Source organism: Bombina bombina, chromosome 8, assembly GCF_027579735.1.
Source record: "Bombina bombina isolate aBomBom1 chromosome 8, aBomBom1.pri, whole genome shotgun sequence".
In the NCBI taxonomy this organism is placed as follows: Eukaryota; Metazoa; Chordata; class Amphibia; order Anura; family Bombinatoridae; genus Bombina; species Bombina bombina.
The window spans coordinates 120,573,574-120,586,106 of NC_069506.1; the positions used below are offsets into that span (position 1 = coordinate 120,573,574).

Consider the following 12,533-nt stretch of genomic DNA (forward strand, 5'->3'; position numbering starts at 1 on the left):
CTTCAAATTTAACGATTTGAAATCCTGATGGAAAAACGGTCCTTGAGATAGAAGGTCTGGTCTTAAAGGAAGTGGCCAAGGTTGGCAACTGGACATCCGGACAAGATCCGCATACCAGAACCTGTGAGGCCATGCTGGTGCTACCAGAAACACAAACGATTGCTCCATGATGATCTTGGAGATCACTCTTGGAAGAACTAGAGGCGGGAAGATATAAGCAGGTTGGTAAAACCAAGGAAATGCTAACGCATCCACCAACTCCGTCTGAGGATCCCAGTACCTGGACAAGTACCTGGGAAGTTTCTTGTTCAGATGGGAAGCCATCAGATCTATTTCTGGAAGACCCCACATCTGAACAATCTGAAAAAACACATCTGGATGGAGAGACCACTCCCCCGGATGTAAAGTCTGACGGCTGAGATAATCCGCTTCCCAATTGTCTACAGCTGGGATATGTACCGCAGAAATTAGACAAGAGCTGGATTCTGCCCAAGAAAGTATCCAAGATACTTCTTTCATAGCTAGGGGACTGCGAGTCCCACCCTGATGATTGACATATGCCACAGTTGTGATATTGTATGTCTGAAAACAAATGAATGGTTCTCTCTTCAACAGAGGCCAAACCTGAAGAGTACTGAAAACAGCACGGAGTTTTAAAATATTGATGGGTAACCTCGCCTCTTGAGATTTCCAAACCCCTTGTTGCTGTCAGAGATCCCCAGACAGCTCCCTAACTTTAATCACAACAGATGCAAGTATTTCCAGTTCAGGTTAAACGAACAAAAGAGGAATCGGGCTTCAAAATGCTGAGAAGCGCATATCACAGAAGAAAATCAAGCACAAACTTACTTCACCACCTCCATAGGAGGCAAAGTTTGTAAAACTGAATTGTGGGTGTGGTGAGGGGTGTATTTATAGGCCTTTTGAGGTTTGGGAAACTTTGCCCCTCCTGGTAGGATTGTATATCCCATACGTCACTAGCTCATGGACTCTTGCCAATTACATGAACGAAATATATCCCACATGTTATGGATCACCTATCGACTCACCTTATGAAAGAAATGTAAACTATCCATACGGTAATATAGAGTTGCAACCATAAAAAAGCATTCTTATAATTAAAGTGACAATCAACTCCAAAATTGTTATTGTTCAAAAAAAATAGATAATCCCTTTATTACCCATTCCCCAGTTTTGCACAGCCAACACGGTTATATTAATATGCTTTAAACCTCTGATTACCTTGTATCTAAACCTCTTTTGACAGCCCACTGATCACATGGCTATTTATTATCTATTGACTAGCATTTTAGCGAATTAGTGCTGTGTCATCCACAACCCACTGGCGTGTTATCTAAATGGTCCACATGAACTAGCAGTCTCCTGTTGTGAAAAGCTAATAAAGCATGCGATAAGCGGCTGTCTATAGTGGCCTACAAACAGGAAGAAATTTAGAGTTTTAAATGTAATAAATTATATTAATATAACAATATTGGTTGTGCAAAACTGGGGAATGGTTAGTAAAGGCGTTATTTATCTTTTTAAACAATAACAATTTTGGTGTTGTGGGACTGTCCCTTTAAAAGCAACTATGGAAGAATACTAAGCCATGTTTAAAATTCTGCATTAATATTTCAAAATACAAAATCCTATATATAAAATGATACCAACAGAACAAATAAAATTTGATAATCTAAATAAACGGGAACTTTTTTTTTAAAAACGCATGCTCTATTTCAATCATGAAAGGTTCTTCTTTCTATCTTCCATGTGCTTGGACTTAAGGAACTTGCTAACTGCTTTCAAAGCTGCAAACTATACAGTAAATCTTACACACTGAAATAAGTTACCCAGATTTTTATTTAGGTATATAACTGAGAAATCATTTGTTTCAAGGATGCCTACCTTCAGTATCCCAGAATGACTGAGTAGCAAATTGGAGGTTTTTAGATCTCTGTGTAGAATCCAGTTGTCATGGAGATGTCTGACACCACGCAACAGCTGAATCATTAGTGTTTTCACCTCACCTGTGGATAGAACAGATAAAGAATATTATGGAACATACTAGAAGACTTTATCCAGTAGACGTGCGCATTTGACATCTTTGTTAGCAGCTGAATATGGCTGGTCGTGGACTTCAGCTCTTTTCTGAGCTGGATTCCTTCTTGTGAAAGTGCAACACATTAAGACCTGTCAAAATCCAGATCTGGGCTTATTATAGTTTTTAGAAAGAAATGTCCATATCCTGGGTCATTTTTCTAAACAGCACTCACCAAATAACTATTTCCCATTTAAGTTAAAGAGAAACATGTTTAGGCTAATATAAGCTCCCTTCTTCTGCCTTATACCATTCTTTTAGATCAATGTATCAAATAATAATAATGAAAGTATATTGTTAAGTTCTTTTTATGCAAAACTAAAACATTTTGTATTAAAATCTTGAGGTATTTACATTCCCTTTAACCATAGCCAGATTTGGTTAACAAAGGTCTAGAACAGGCTGCTAAAAGCCTTCCTTCTTGGTAACAGGAGCACTCTATCCACTTGCTTTGAGTACTTTAATTCTGGGAGCAGAACAAATGTTTGGACACAAAATATCTGGAGAAGCAGTGTTTGGCAAGCTGTGAAATGATCGGTAATATAACTTTGCATTTCCTGGTTCTATTATTTAGAAAAGCAAATCTACCACCAAAGCATTTAGAGTCCTGGTTATTTCAAAACCATAGAGTAAACTCAAATACAAACCACGGCTCTTTGCTTTAGAAACAACAATCTACTACCATATGTTGGCGAATATGTAAGGTTTGCTGCATTTGTGTAAGTATAAACAAGGTCTTATCTGTTTAAAGCAGTATTCAAAGACTGTTTATGACACGGGCATGAACAATCAATACAAATAAAGTAGACATTCTTAGTGAAAATAAAGTATCAGACCACCAGGCTATATGCAACTCACTACTATGTAGAGTTTAGGAAATTGATAACTTGTGAGTAATATAAATAGTAAAATAAATGTGTAAATAAGTGTGTAAATGTTTGATATAGAAGATTTAGTTTTATATAAATGGGTTGTATTCTGGAGGTGGGCAAAAGTGAGAAATAATGACAAAAGATACCAAATAAATCTATCTTCTGTGGAAACCAGATTATGTATGCTGTAAGTCAACATCTTTGCTCAGGCTATAGAAAACACAATTTATGCTTACCTGATAAATTTATTTCTCTTGTGGTGTATCCAGTCCACGGATCATCCATTACTTGTGGGATATTCTCATTCCCAACAGGAAGTTGCAAGAGGACACCCAACAGCAGAGCTGCAATATAGCTCCTCCCCTAACTGTCATAGCCAGTCATTCGACCGAAAACAAGCCGAGAAAGGAGGAACCATAGGGTGTAGTGGTTACTGTAGTTTAAATTTAAAAATTACCTGCCTTAAAATGACAGGGCGGGCCGTGGACTGGATACACCACAAGAGAAATAAATTTATCAGGTAAGCATAAATTGTGTTTTCTCTTGTAAGGTGTATCCATTCCACGGATCATCCATTACTTGTGGGATACCAATACCAAAGCTAAAGTACACGGATGAAGGGAGGGACAAGGCAGGAACTTAAATAGAAGAAACCACTGCCTGTAAAACCTTTCTCCCAAATATAGCCTCCAAAGAAGCAAAAGTATCAAATTTGTAAAATTTTGAAAAAGTATGAAGCGAAGACCAAGTCGCCGCCTTGCAAATCTGTTCAACAGAAGCCTCATTTTTAAAGGCCCAAGTGGAAGCCACAGCTCTAGTGGAATGAGCTGTAATCCTTTCAGGAGGCTGCTGTCCAGCAGTCTCATAGGCTAAGCGGATTAAGCTTCTTAGCCAAAAAGAAAAAGAGGTTGCCAAAGCCTTTTGACCTCTCCTCTGTCCAGAGTAGACAACAAACAAAGCAGATGTTTGACGAAAATCTTTAGTAGCTTGTAAGTAAAACTTTAAAGCACGGACCACGTCCAGATTGTGTAACACAAGGATGGAACCACAATCTCTTGATTGATATTCTTGTTAGATACCACCTTAGGTAAGAACCCAGGTTTGGTACGCAGGACTACCTTATCCGTATGAAAAATCAGATAAGGAGAATCACATTGTAAGGCAGATAGCTCAGAGACTCTATGAGTCGAGGAAATAGCTACCAAAAAAATAAAAATAAAATAACTTTCCAAGATAAAAGTTTGATATCTATGGAATGAAGAGGTTCAAACGGAACTCCTTGAAGAACCTTAAGAACCAAGTTTAAGCTCTATGGTGGAGCAACAGGTTTAAACACAGGCTTGATTCTAACTAAAGCCTGACAAAATGCCTGAACGTCTGGAACATCTGCCAGACGCTAGTGCAAAAGAATAGACAGAGCAAAAATCTGTCCCTTTAAGAAACTAGCTGACAATCCTTTTTCCAAACCTTCTTGGAGAAAAGATAAAATCCTAGGAATCCTGACCTTACTCCATGAGTAACCCTTGGATTCACACCAATAAAGATATCTACGCCATACCTTATGGTAAATTTTCCTGGTGACAGGCTTTCGTGCCTGTATTAAGGTATCAATAACTGACTCGGAGAAGCCACGCTTTGATAAAATCAAGCGTTCAATCTCCAGGCAGTCAACCTCAGAGAAATTAGATTTGGATGGTTGAAAGGACCCTGAAGTAGAAGGTCCTGTCTCAGAGGCAGAGACCATGGTGGAAAAGGATGACATGTCCACTAGATCTGCATACCAGGTCCTGCGTGGCCACGCAGGTGCTATCAGAATCACCAATGCTCTTTCCTGCTTGATCTTGGCGAGGGAGCAGAGGAAACGGTGGAAACACATAAGTCAGGTTGAAAGACCAGGGCGCTGCTAGAGTATCTATCAGTGTCGCCTTGGGATCCCTGGACCTGGATCCGTAACACGGAAGCTTGGCGTTCTGGCGAGATGCCATGAGATCCAGTTCTGGTTTGCCCCAACGGAGAATCAGTTGTGCAAATACCTCCGGATGGAGTTCCCACTCTCCCGGATGAAAAGTCTGACGACTTAGAAAATCCACCTCCCAGTGCTCTACAACTGGGATATGGGTAGCTGATAGGTGGCAAGAGTGAATCTCTGCCCAGTGAATTATTTTTGAAACTTTTAACATCTCTAGGGAACTTCTTGTTCCCCCTCGATGGTTGATGTAAGCTACAGTCGTGATGTTGACCGACTGAAATCTGATGTACCTCAGAGTTGCTAACTGAGGCCAAACCTGAAGAGCCTTGAATATCGCTCTTAGTTCTAGAATATTTATTGGAAGGAGAGACTCCTCCTGAGTCCACGATCCCTGAGCCTTCAGGGAGTTTTAGACTGCACCCCAACCTAGAAGGCTGGCATTTGTTGTTACAATAGTCCAATCTGGCCTGCGAAGGTCATACCTTTGGACAGATGGACCCGAGATAGCCACCAGGGAAGAGGATCCCTGGTCTCTTGGTCCAGATTCAGTTGAGGGGCCAAATCTGTGTAATCCCCGCTCCACTGACTGAGCCTGCATAGTTTCAGCGGTCTGAGATATAAGCGTGCAAACGGCACTATGTCCATTGCCGCTACCATTAAGCCGATTACTTCCATACACTGAGCCACCAAAGGGCGCGGAATGGAATGAAGAACCCAACAGGAATTTAGAAGCTTTGATAACCTGGACTCCGTCAAGGTAAATTTTCATTTCTACAGAATCTATCAGAGTCCCTAGAAAGGAAACTCTTGTGAGTGGGGATAGAGAACACTTTTCCTCGTTCACTTTCCACCCATGCGACCTCAGAAATGCCAGTACTACGTCCGTATGAGACTTGGCAATTTGGAAGTTTGACGCCTGTATCAGGATGTCATCTAAATAAGGGGCTAATGCTATGCCCCGCGGCCTTAGGACCGCCAAAAGCGACCCTAGAACCTTTGTAAAGATTCTTGGGGCTGTAGCTAATCCAAAGTGAAGAGCTACAACTGGTAATGCCTGTCTTGAAAGGCAAACCTGAGAAACTGATGATGATCTTTGTGTATCGGAATGTGAAGATAAGCATCCTTTAGATCCACTGTAGTCATATATTGACCCTCCTGGATCAGTGGTAGGATGGTACGAATAGTTTCCATCTTGAACGACGGAACTTTGAGGAATTTGTTTAAGATCTTTAGATCCAAAATCGGTCTGAAGGTTCCCTCTTTTTTGGGAACCACAAACAGATTTGAGTAAAAACCCTGTTCCTGTTCCTCCTTTGGAACTGGATGGATCACTCCCATAACTAGGAGGTCTCGTACACAGTGTAAGAATGCCTCTCTATCTGGTTTGCAGATAATTGTGAAAGGTGAAATCTCCCTTTTGGGGGGGAAGCTTTGAAGTCCAGAAGATATCCCTGGGATATAATTTCCAACGCCCAGGGATCCTGAACATCTCTTACCCACGCCTGGGCGAAGAGTGAAAGTCTGCCCCCTACTAGATCCGTTACCGGATAGGGGGTCGTTCCTTCATGCTGTCTTAGAGGCAGCAGCAGGCTTTTTGACCTGCTTACCTTTTTTCCAGGTCTGGTTTGGTCTCCAGACCGTCTTGGATTGAGCAAAAGTTCCCTCTTGTTTATTATTAGAGGAAGTTGATGCCGCACCTACCTTGAAGTTTCGAAAGGCACGAAAATTAGACTGTTTGGCCCTAGATTTGGACCTGTCCTGAGGAAGGGCACAACCTTTTCCTCCTGTGATATCAGCAATAATCTCCTTCAAACCAGGCCCGAATAGGGTCTGCCCCTTGAAGGGAATGTTAAGTAGCTTAGATTTTAAAGTCACGTCAGCTGACCATGATTTAAGCCATAGCGCTCTGCGCGCCTGTATAGCAAAACCAGAATTCTTAGCCGTTAGTTTATTCAAATGAACAATGGCATCAGAAATAAAATAATTGGCTAGCTTAAGTTCTTTAAGTTTGCCAAGTATGTCATCCAATGGAGTCGCTACCTGTAAAGCCTCTTCCAGAGACTCAAACCAGTATGCCGCAGCAGCAGTGACAGGGGCAATGCATGCAATGGGCTGTAGGATAAAACCTTGTTGAATAAATATTTTCTTAAGGTAACCTTCTAATTTTTAATCCATTGGATCTAAAAAAGCACAACTGTCCTCGACAGGGATAGTAGTACGCTTTGCTAGAGTAGAAACTGCACCCTCCACCTTAGGGACTGTCTGCCATAAGTCCCGTGTGGTGGCGTCTATTGGAAAACATTTTTCTAAAAATAGGAGGGGAAGAGAACGGCACACCTGGTATATCCCATTCCTTATTAATAATTTCTGTAAACCTTTTAGGTATTGGAAAAACATCAGTACACACCGGCACTGCAAAGCATTTATCCAGTCTACACAATTTCTCTGGCACTGCAATGGTATCACAGTCATTCAGAGCAGCTAAAACCTCCCTAAGAAACACGCTGAGGTGTTCAAGCTTAAATTTAAATGTAGAAATATTAGAATCAGGTATCTTTCCTGAGTCATTAACATCACCCACTGACTGAAGCTCTCCTTCCTCAGCTTCTGCATATTGTGAGGCAGTATCAGACATGGTTCTTAAAGCGTCAGTATGCTCTGCATTTTGTCTCACCCCAGAGCTATCTCGCTAACCTCTAAGTTCAGGTAGTCTGGCTAATACCGCTGACAGTGTATTATCCATGACTGCCGCCATGTCTTGTAAAGTAAACGCTATGGGCGCCCTAGATGTACTTGGCGCCATTTGAGCGTGAGTCCCTTGGGCGGGAGTCAAAGGGTCTGACACGTGGGGAGAGTTAGTCGGCATAACTTTCCCCTCGTCAGATTCCTCTGGTGATAATTTTTTTTAAAAAATGAATATGATCTTTATTACATAAAATAAAATCAGTACATTTGGTACACATTCTAAGAGGGGGTTCCACCATGGCTTTTAAACATAATGAACAAGGAGTTTCTTCTATGTCAGACATATTTATAAAGACTAGCAATGAGACTAGCAAGCTTGGAAAACACTTTAAATCAAGTTAACAAGCAAATATAAAAAACGGTACTGTGCCTTTAAGAGAAACAAATTTTGTCAGAATTTGAAAAAACAGTGAAAAAATGCAGTAAATCAAACGAAATTTTTACAGTGTATGTAATAGGCTAGCAGAGCATTGCATCCACTTGCAAATGGATGATTAACCCCTTAGTTCAAAAAACGGATCAAAAAAACGAAATAGACGTTTTTTAACAGTCACAACCAAATGCCACAGCAAGCTGTGGTCCTACCTTCCCCAATAAATGACTTTGGAAAGCCTTTGAGCCCTTTAGAGATGTCCTATAGCATACAGGGGACTCCTGAGGGAAGCTGGATGTCACAGTTTGTAATTTTAACTGCACCAACTGTAACTTTTATACTATAACAGTGGAAAGCCTCAGTAAACTGTTTTCTAGTCAAAATTTAAGCCAGCCATGTGGAAAAAACTAGGCCCCAATAAAGTTTTATCACCAAAGCATATATAAAAACGATTAAACATGCCAGCAAACGTTTTATATTGCAATATCATAAGGGTATTACCCCTGGGAGTAAGCATGATACCAGTCGTTATTAAATCACTGTATTCAGGCTAAACTTACATTAATCCGGTATCAGCAGCATTTTCTAGTATTTTCCATCTCTAGAAAAAATTATAACTGCACATACCTGATAGCAGAATAAACTGCACGCCATTCTCTCGCTGAAGTTACCTCATCTGTGTAATCCCCTCAGACATATGTGAGAATAGCAATGGATCTTAGTTACAACCTGCTAAGATCATAGAAACCTCAGGCAGATTCTTCTTCTATTTACTGCCTGAGATAAAATAGCACAACTCCGGTACTATTTAAAAATAACAAACTTTTGATTGAAGACAATAAACTAGCTATATTTAACCACTCTCTCCTACAACGACCTAGCTTGTTGAGAGAGTTGCAAGAGAATGACTGGCTATGACAGTTAGGGGAGGAGCTATATTACAGCTCTGCTGTTGGGTGTCCTCTTGCAACTTCCTGTTGGGAATGAGAATATCCCACAAGTAATGGATGATCCGTGGACTGGATACACCTTACAAGAGAAAAGGGCTTTTTTTTTTTTTTTTTTTTTTTTTTTTTTTAAGAAGAAGAAAAAAAAAAAAATCTGGAACACACACCTGGTAGGAAAGGCTGTTTCATAGTCTCCATAAGACTTTTAAGATCATGTTCCACGTAATTCATGACAATATAGATCTTATCCATATTGCTTCCAACCACAATTTCCTAAATAAAAGGAGATTACAGTTAAGGTATTTCTATATTAAAAACAGATTAAAATATATGGCTGCTGTTAACAGTAGGGCGGGTAGGACAAGGTACAAGAATAAGGGCTTTAGAATATGCAATTTACCGCACACAGCTTTTATACAAGCAAGAGCCATCATTGCTTTGAAGAGTTTAGCAAAGGCAGCAGAAGCACACTGCATAAAAGGGACACTAAGCTCAAAATTTTTCTTTCATGATTCAGACAGAGAATACAATTTTAAACATAATTCCAATTTACTTCTATTATCTAATTTGCTTCATTCTTTATATATCCTTTGTTGAAGAAATAGCAATGCACATGGGTGAGCCAATCACACAAGGCATCTATGTGCAGCCACCAATCAGCAGCTACTGAGCCTATTTAGATATGCTTAGCAAAGGATAGCAAAAGAATGAAGCAAATTAGATAATAGAAGTAAATTAGAAAGTTGTTTAAAATTGCATGTTCTTTCTAAATCATGAAAGAAAAAATGTGGGTTTCATGTCTCTTTAACAATAACACTGATAGCTACAGCTTCCAATTACTGAACCCAGAAAGCAAAGTCAAAGTGAAAATAAAATGCTGGCAAGTTAAGCGAGAGTAAATGGGGAATATTATCAATAGTCTTTTCAAGAAACTTTAAATTTAGGAAATACACCATTACACTTCAATAATACTAACATATATGCTTCTTTGTTCAAGCATACTACAGACTAGAAAAATGAGAAATGGTAAGTTGTCAAAATCTCAGGTGGTCCAATGGTCTCAGATGACTTTGAAATGACTTTCTAATCTGTAACGTTGAGTGGACTAGTAACTTTTCCCATCTCGGCTAGTAGCTTTTAACCCCTGGCTAGTAAACCATAGTGATATTTTCCATCCCAATACGTATGTATATAAAACTAATGTAAGCCTTACAAACATTTTTTTTTTTCTCCTGTCCCAAGTCTGTGCACCAATCCAAAGTGTCAGTTTTTATTATTTTAGTGCTTTCTGGAAGAACTGTAATGGTTTCATTCTCACATTATTCTGAATATTCCACATTTAAAATAAACAAATATCCTGGTATAAATATATAGCTTTTTAAATTAAAAACATTTAATTCAGTATAATAAAGTTTAACAAACAATTATTTGAGCATTCCTCATTACATTATATTAAGCCACACATGTACACGGCCTCCTTTGGTGCTTATTGAATGGAATATTTTGCTATTTGGATGATTCATGGTCAATGATCATAATGAAACCAAGTACAGGTAGCCCTCAGTTTACGCCGGGGTTAGGTTCCAGAAGGAATGGTTGTAAATCGAAACCATTGTAAATTGAAACCCAGTTTATAATGTAAGTCAATGGGAAGTGAGGGAGATAGGTTCCAGGCCCCTCTCAAAATTGTCATAAGTAACACCTAATTTATTTTTAAAGCTTTGAAATGAAGACTTTAAATGATAAACAGCATTATAAACCTAATAAAATAATCACACAACACAGAATATATAATTAAACTAAGTTAAATGAACAAAAACATTTGCTAAACATCATTATAAACCTAATAAAATAATCACACAACACAGACTTCACTTGCATTTTTCTGCAAACAGTTCTTTCTATGCATTCCAATCTGGACCGATATATAGACAGTAAGTTCCTTTGAAATCTGCTCGATAGCTCAGGTCTGGTTAAACTGATTAATTTCAGCTTGCTTAGCTTTGCTGCAACACAAACGGACAGCTCCACCTACTGGCTATTTTAATAAATGCACTGCTTCTCAATGCTTTTCAATAGCAGTCACATGACTGGAGAAAAAGGTTGTTATTCTGAAACGGTGTAAATTGAACCGTTGTAAAATGAGGGCCACCTGTATCCTATTGATCTTACCCTCACTGTAACAATATTAGGATGCTGAGCTTTAAGAATTGTGTTTATTTCACGAAGAGATGTTATAGGGAACCCTTCCTTCTCCTTTTCCATCTTGAGTCTTTTCAGGGCAACAATTTCATCTTAGAAAAAAAAAAAAAAAAGGGAAACATTTTAAAACCCCTTCCACAGTGGACAAATGCAGAGGAGAATACTTAAAAAGAAAGTCTGCAGAAACAAAACACAATGCATCAAGTTGGGATTGTTACACACCAGTTTTCCGGTCTTTTGCTCTGTACACAACACCGTATGTCCCTTCTTCTATACGATTTAAGCATTGGAATTCTTCTACACTACGGCAACCCTATAAAGCAAAACCACAAGTGTGATAACATTTTTATTAACAAAACTTTAATGATTATAAATACAAGAAACTTAATGTGATAATTGATATCACAGATTTACTACAGTGTGCATTTTGTTAGCTTTTAAATGTAAACGTGTTACAATTTTAGACCTTAAATAGCCTACATTATAAATTATATATTCTTTAAAGTAAGCACTTAAAACATAGTACAATTATAATTTCACTTCATTAATTGTAAACATTGTATTTAACTAGCATTAATGGGACATTAAACAAGTTGGGATAGAGACAAAATAATATAATATGTACTTTAATTACTTTACCTGCAAATTTATACTGCAGTGCCTCACCATTAACCCTTTCTTTTTAGTTTCTGAATTGTAAAGCTCTAACTCCCCCCACAAATTTCCATTTATGGCTGTAGCTATAGCCACCATTGTTTTGGTAAAATGCAGAAGTGAATAGGCATTATCTGCTGGAGCATGCCTAGAAGCTGTGAACTCAGTTTAAATACAATGCCTCTGTCTAAACACTTATAAGGGGGGTGGAGTTAGCTGCTCCAGACAGCACAGCTTTGTAACTAATTTTCTTTATTTTTGAAAACTATTTTAAAATTTTTATTTTTACTTAATTAGCACTTTTAGGATATGCACAGATCTCAACCTGTTTTATGGCACTTTAAAAAATATAAAAACATTTAAATCTTCCATCTTACCAAAGGTTGTACAGAATTTATCATAGACACATGCACTTAATATACATACATATATCCAGAGAGTTCTTGTCTAATCAGCCTCTGGCACCGCAATCGCCTCTGGGAACCTAACCATGGGCCCCCCCCCCCATGATCTGCTTTTAAAGTTTCTCGGACAAAATGCGTGTGAAAAATAAAAATGTTTCATGAATAAAAATGTTCTATGTTGTAAAAATGTTTAATTTCCTGTTGTTGTAACAAAAACATTGTAAGAAACATAAGTGTTTGTGTAATCCAAAATAAAAATGTTTAACTGT

The 12,533-nt window shown here is 38.6% G+C and overlaps 1 protein-coding gene across 8 annotated transcripts in view; it reads right to left on the reverse strand.

Moving 5' to 3' along the window:
* The window catches only part of LOC128638537 (cyclin-dependent kinase 11B), a 120,378-nt gene that overhangs the window by 31,326 nt on the left and 76,519 nt on the right, over window positions 1–12,533 (reverse strand). For all 8 annotated transcript variants that reach the window (XM_053690554.1, XM_053690549.1, XM_053690555.1 and 5 more), the window contains 4 exons: window positions 11,429–11,519; window positions 11,177–11,298; window positions 9,172–9,277; window positions 1,906–2,027 (listed from right to left, as the gene is read on the reverse strand). In XM_053690554.1, coding sequence (XP_053546529.1) covers window positions 1,906–2,027; window positions 9,172–9,277; window positions 11,177–11,298; window positions 11,429–11,519 — 441 coding nt within the window. The remainder of the gene's footprint in view (window positions 1–1,905; window positions 2,028–9,171; window positions 9,278–11,176; window positions 11,299–11,428; window positions 11,520–12,533) is intronic.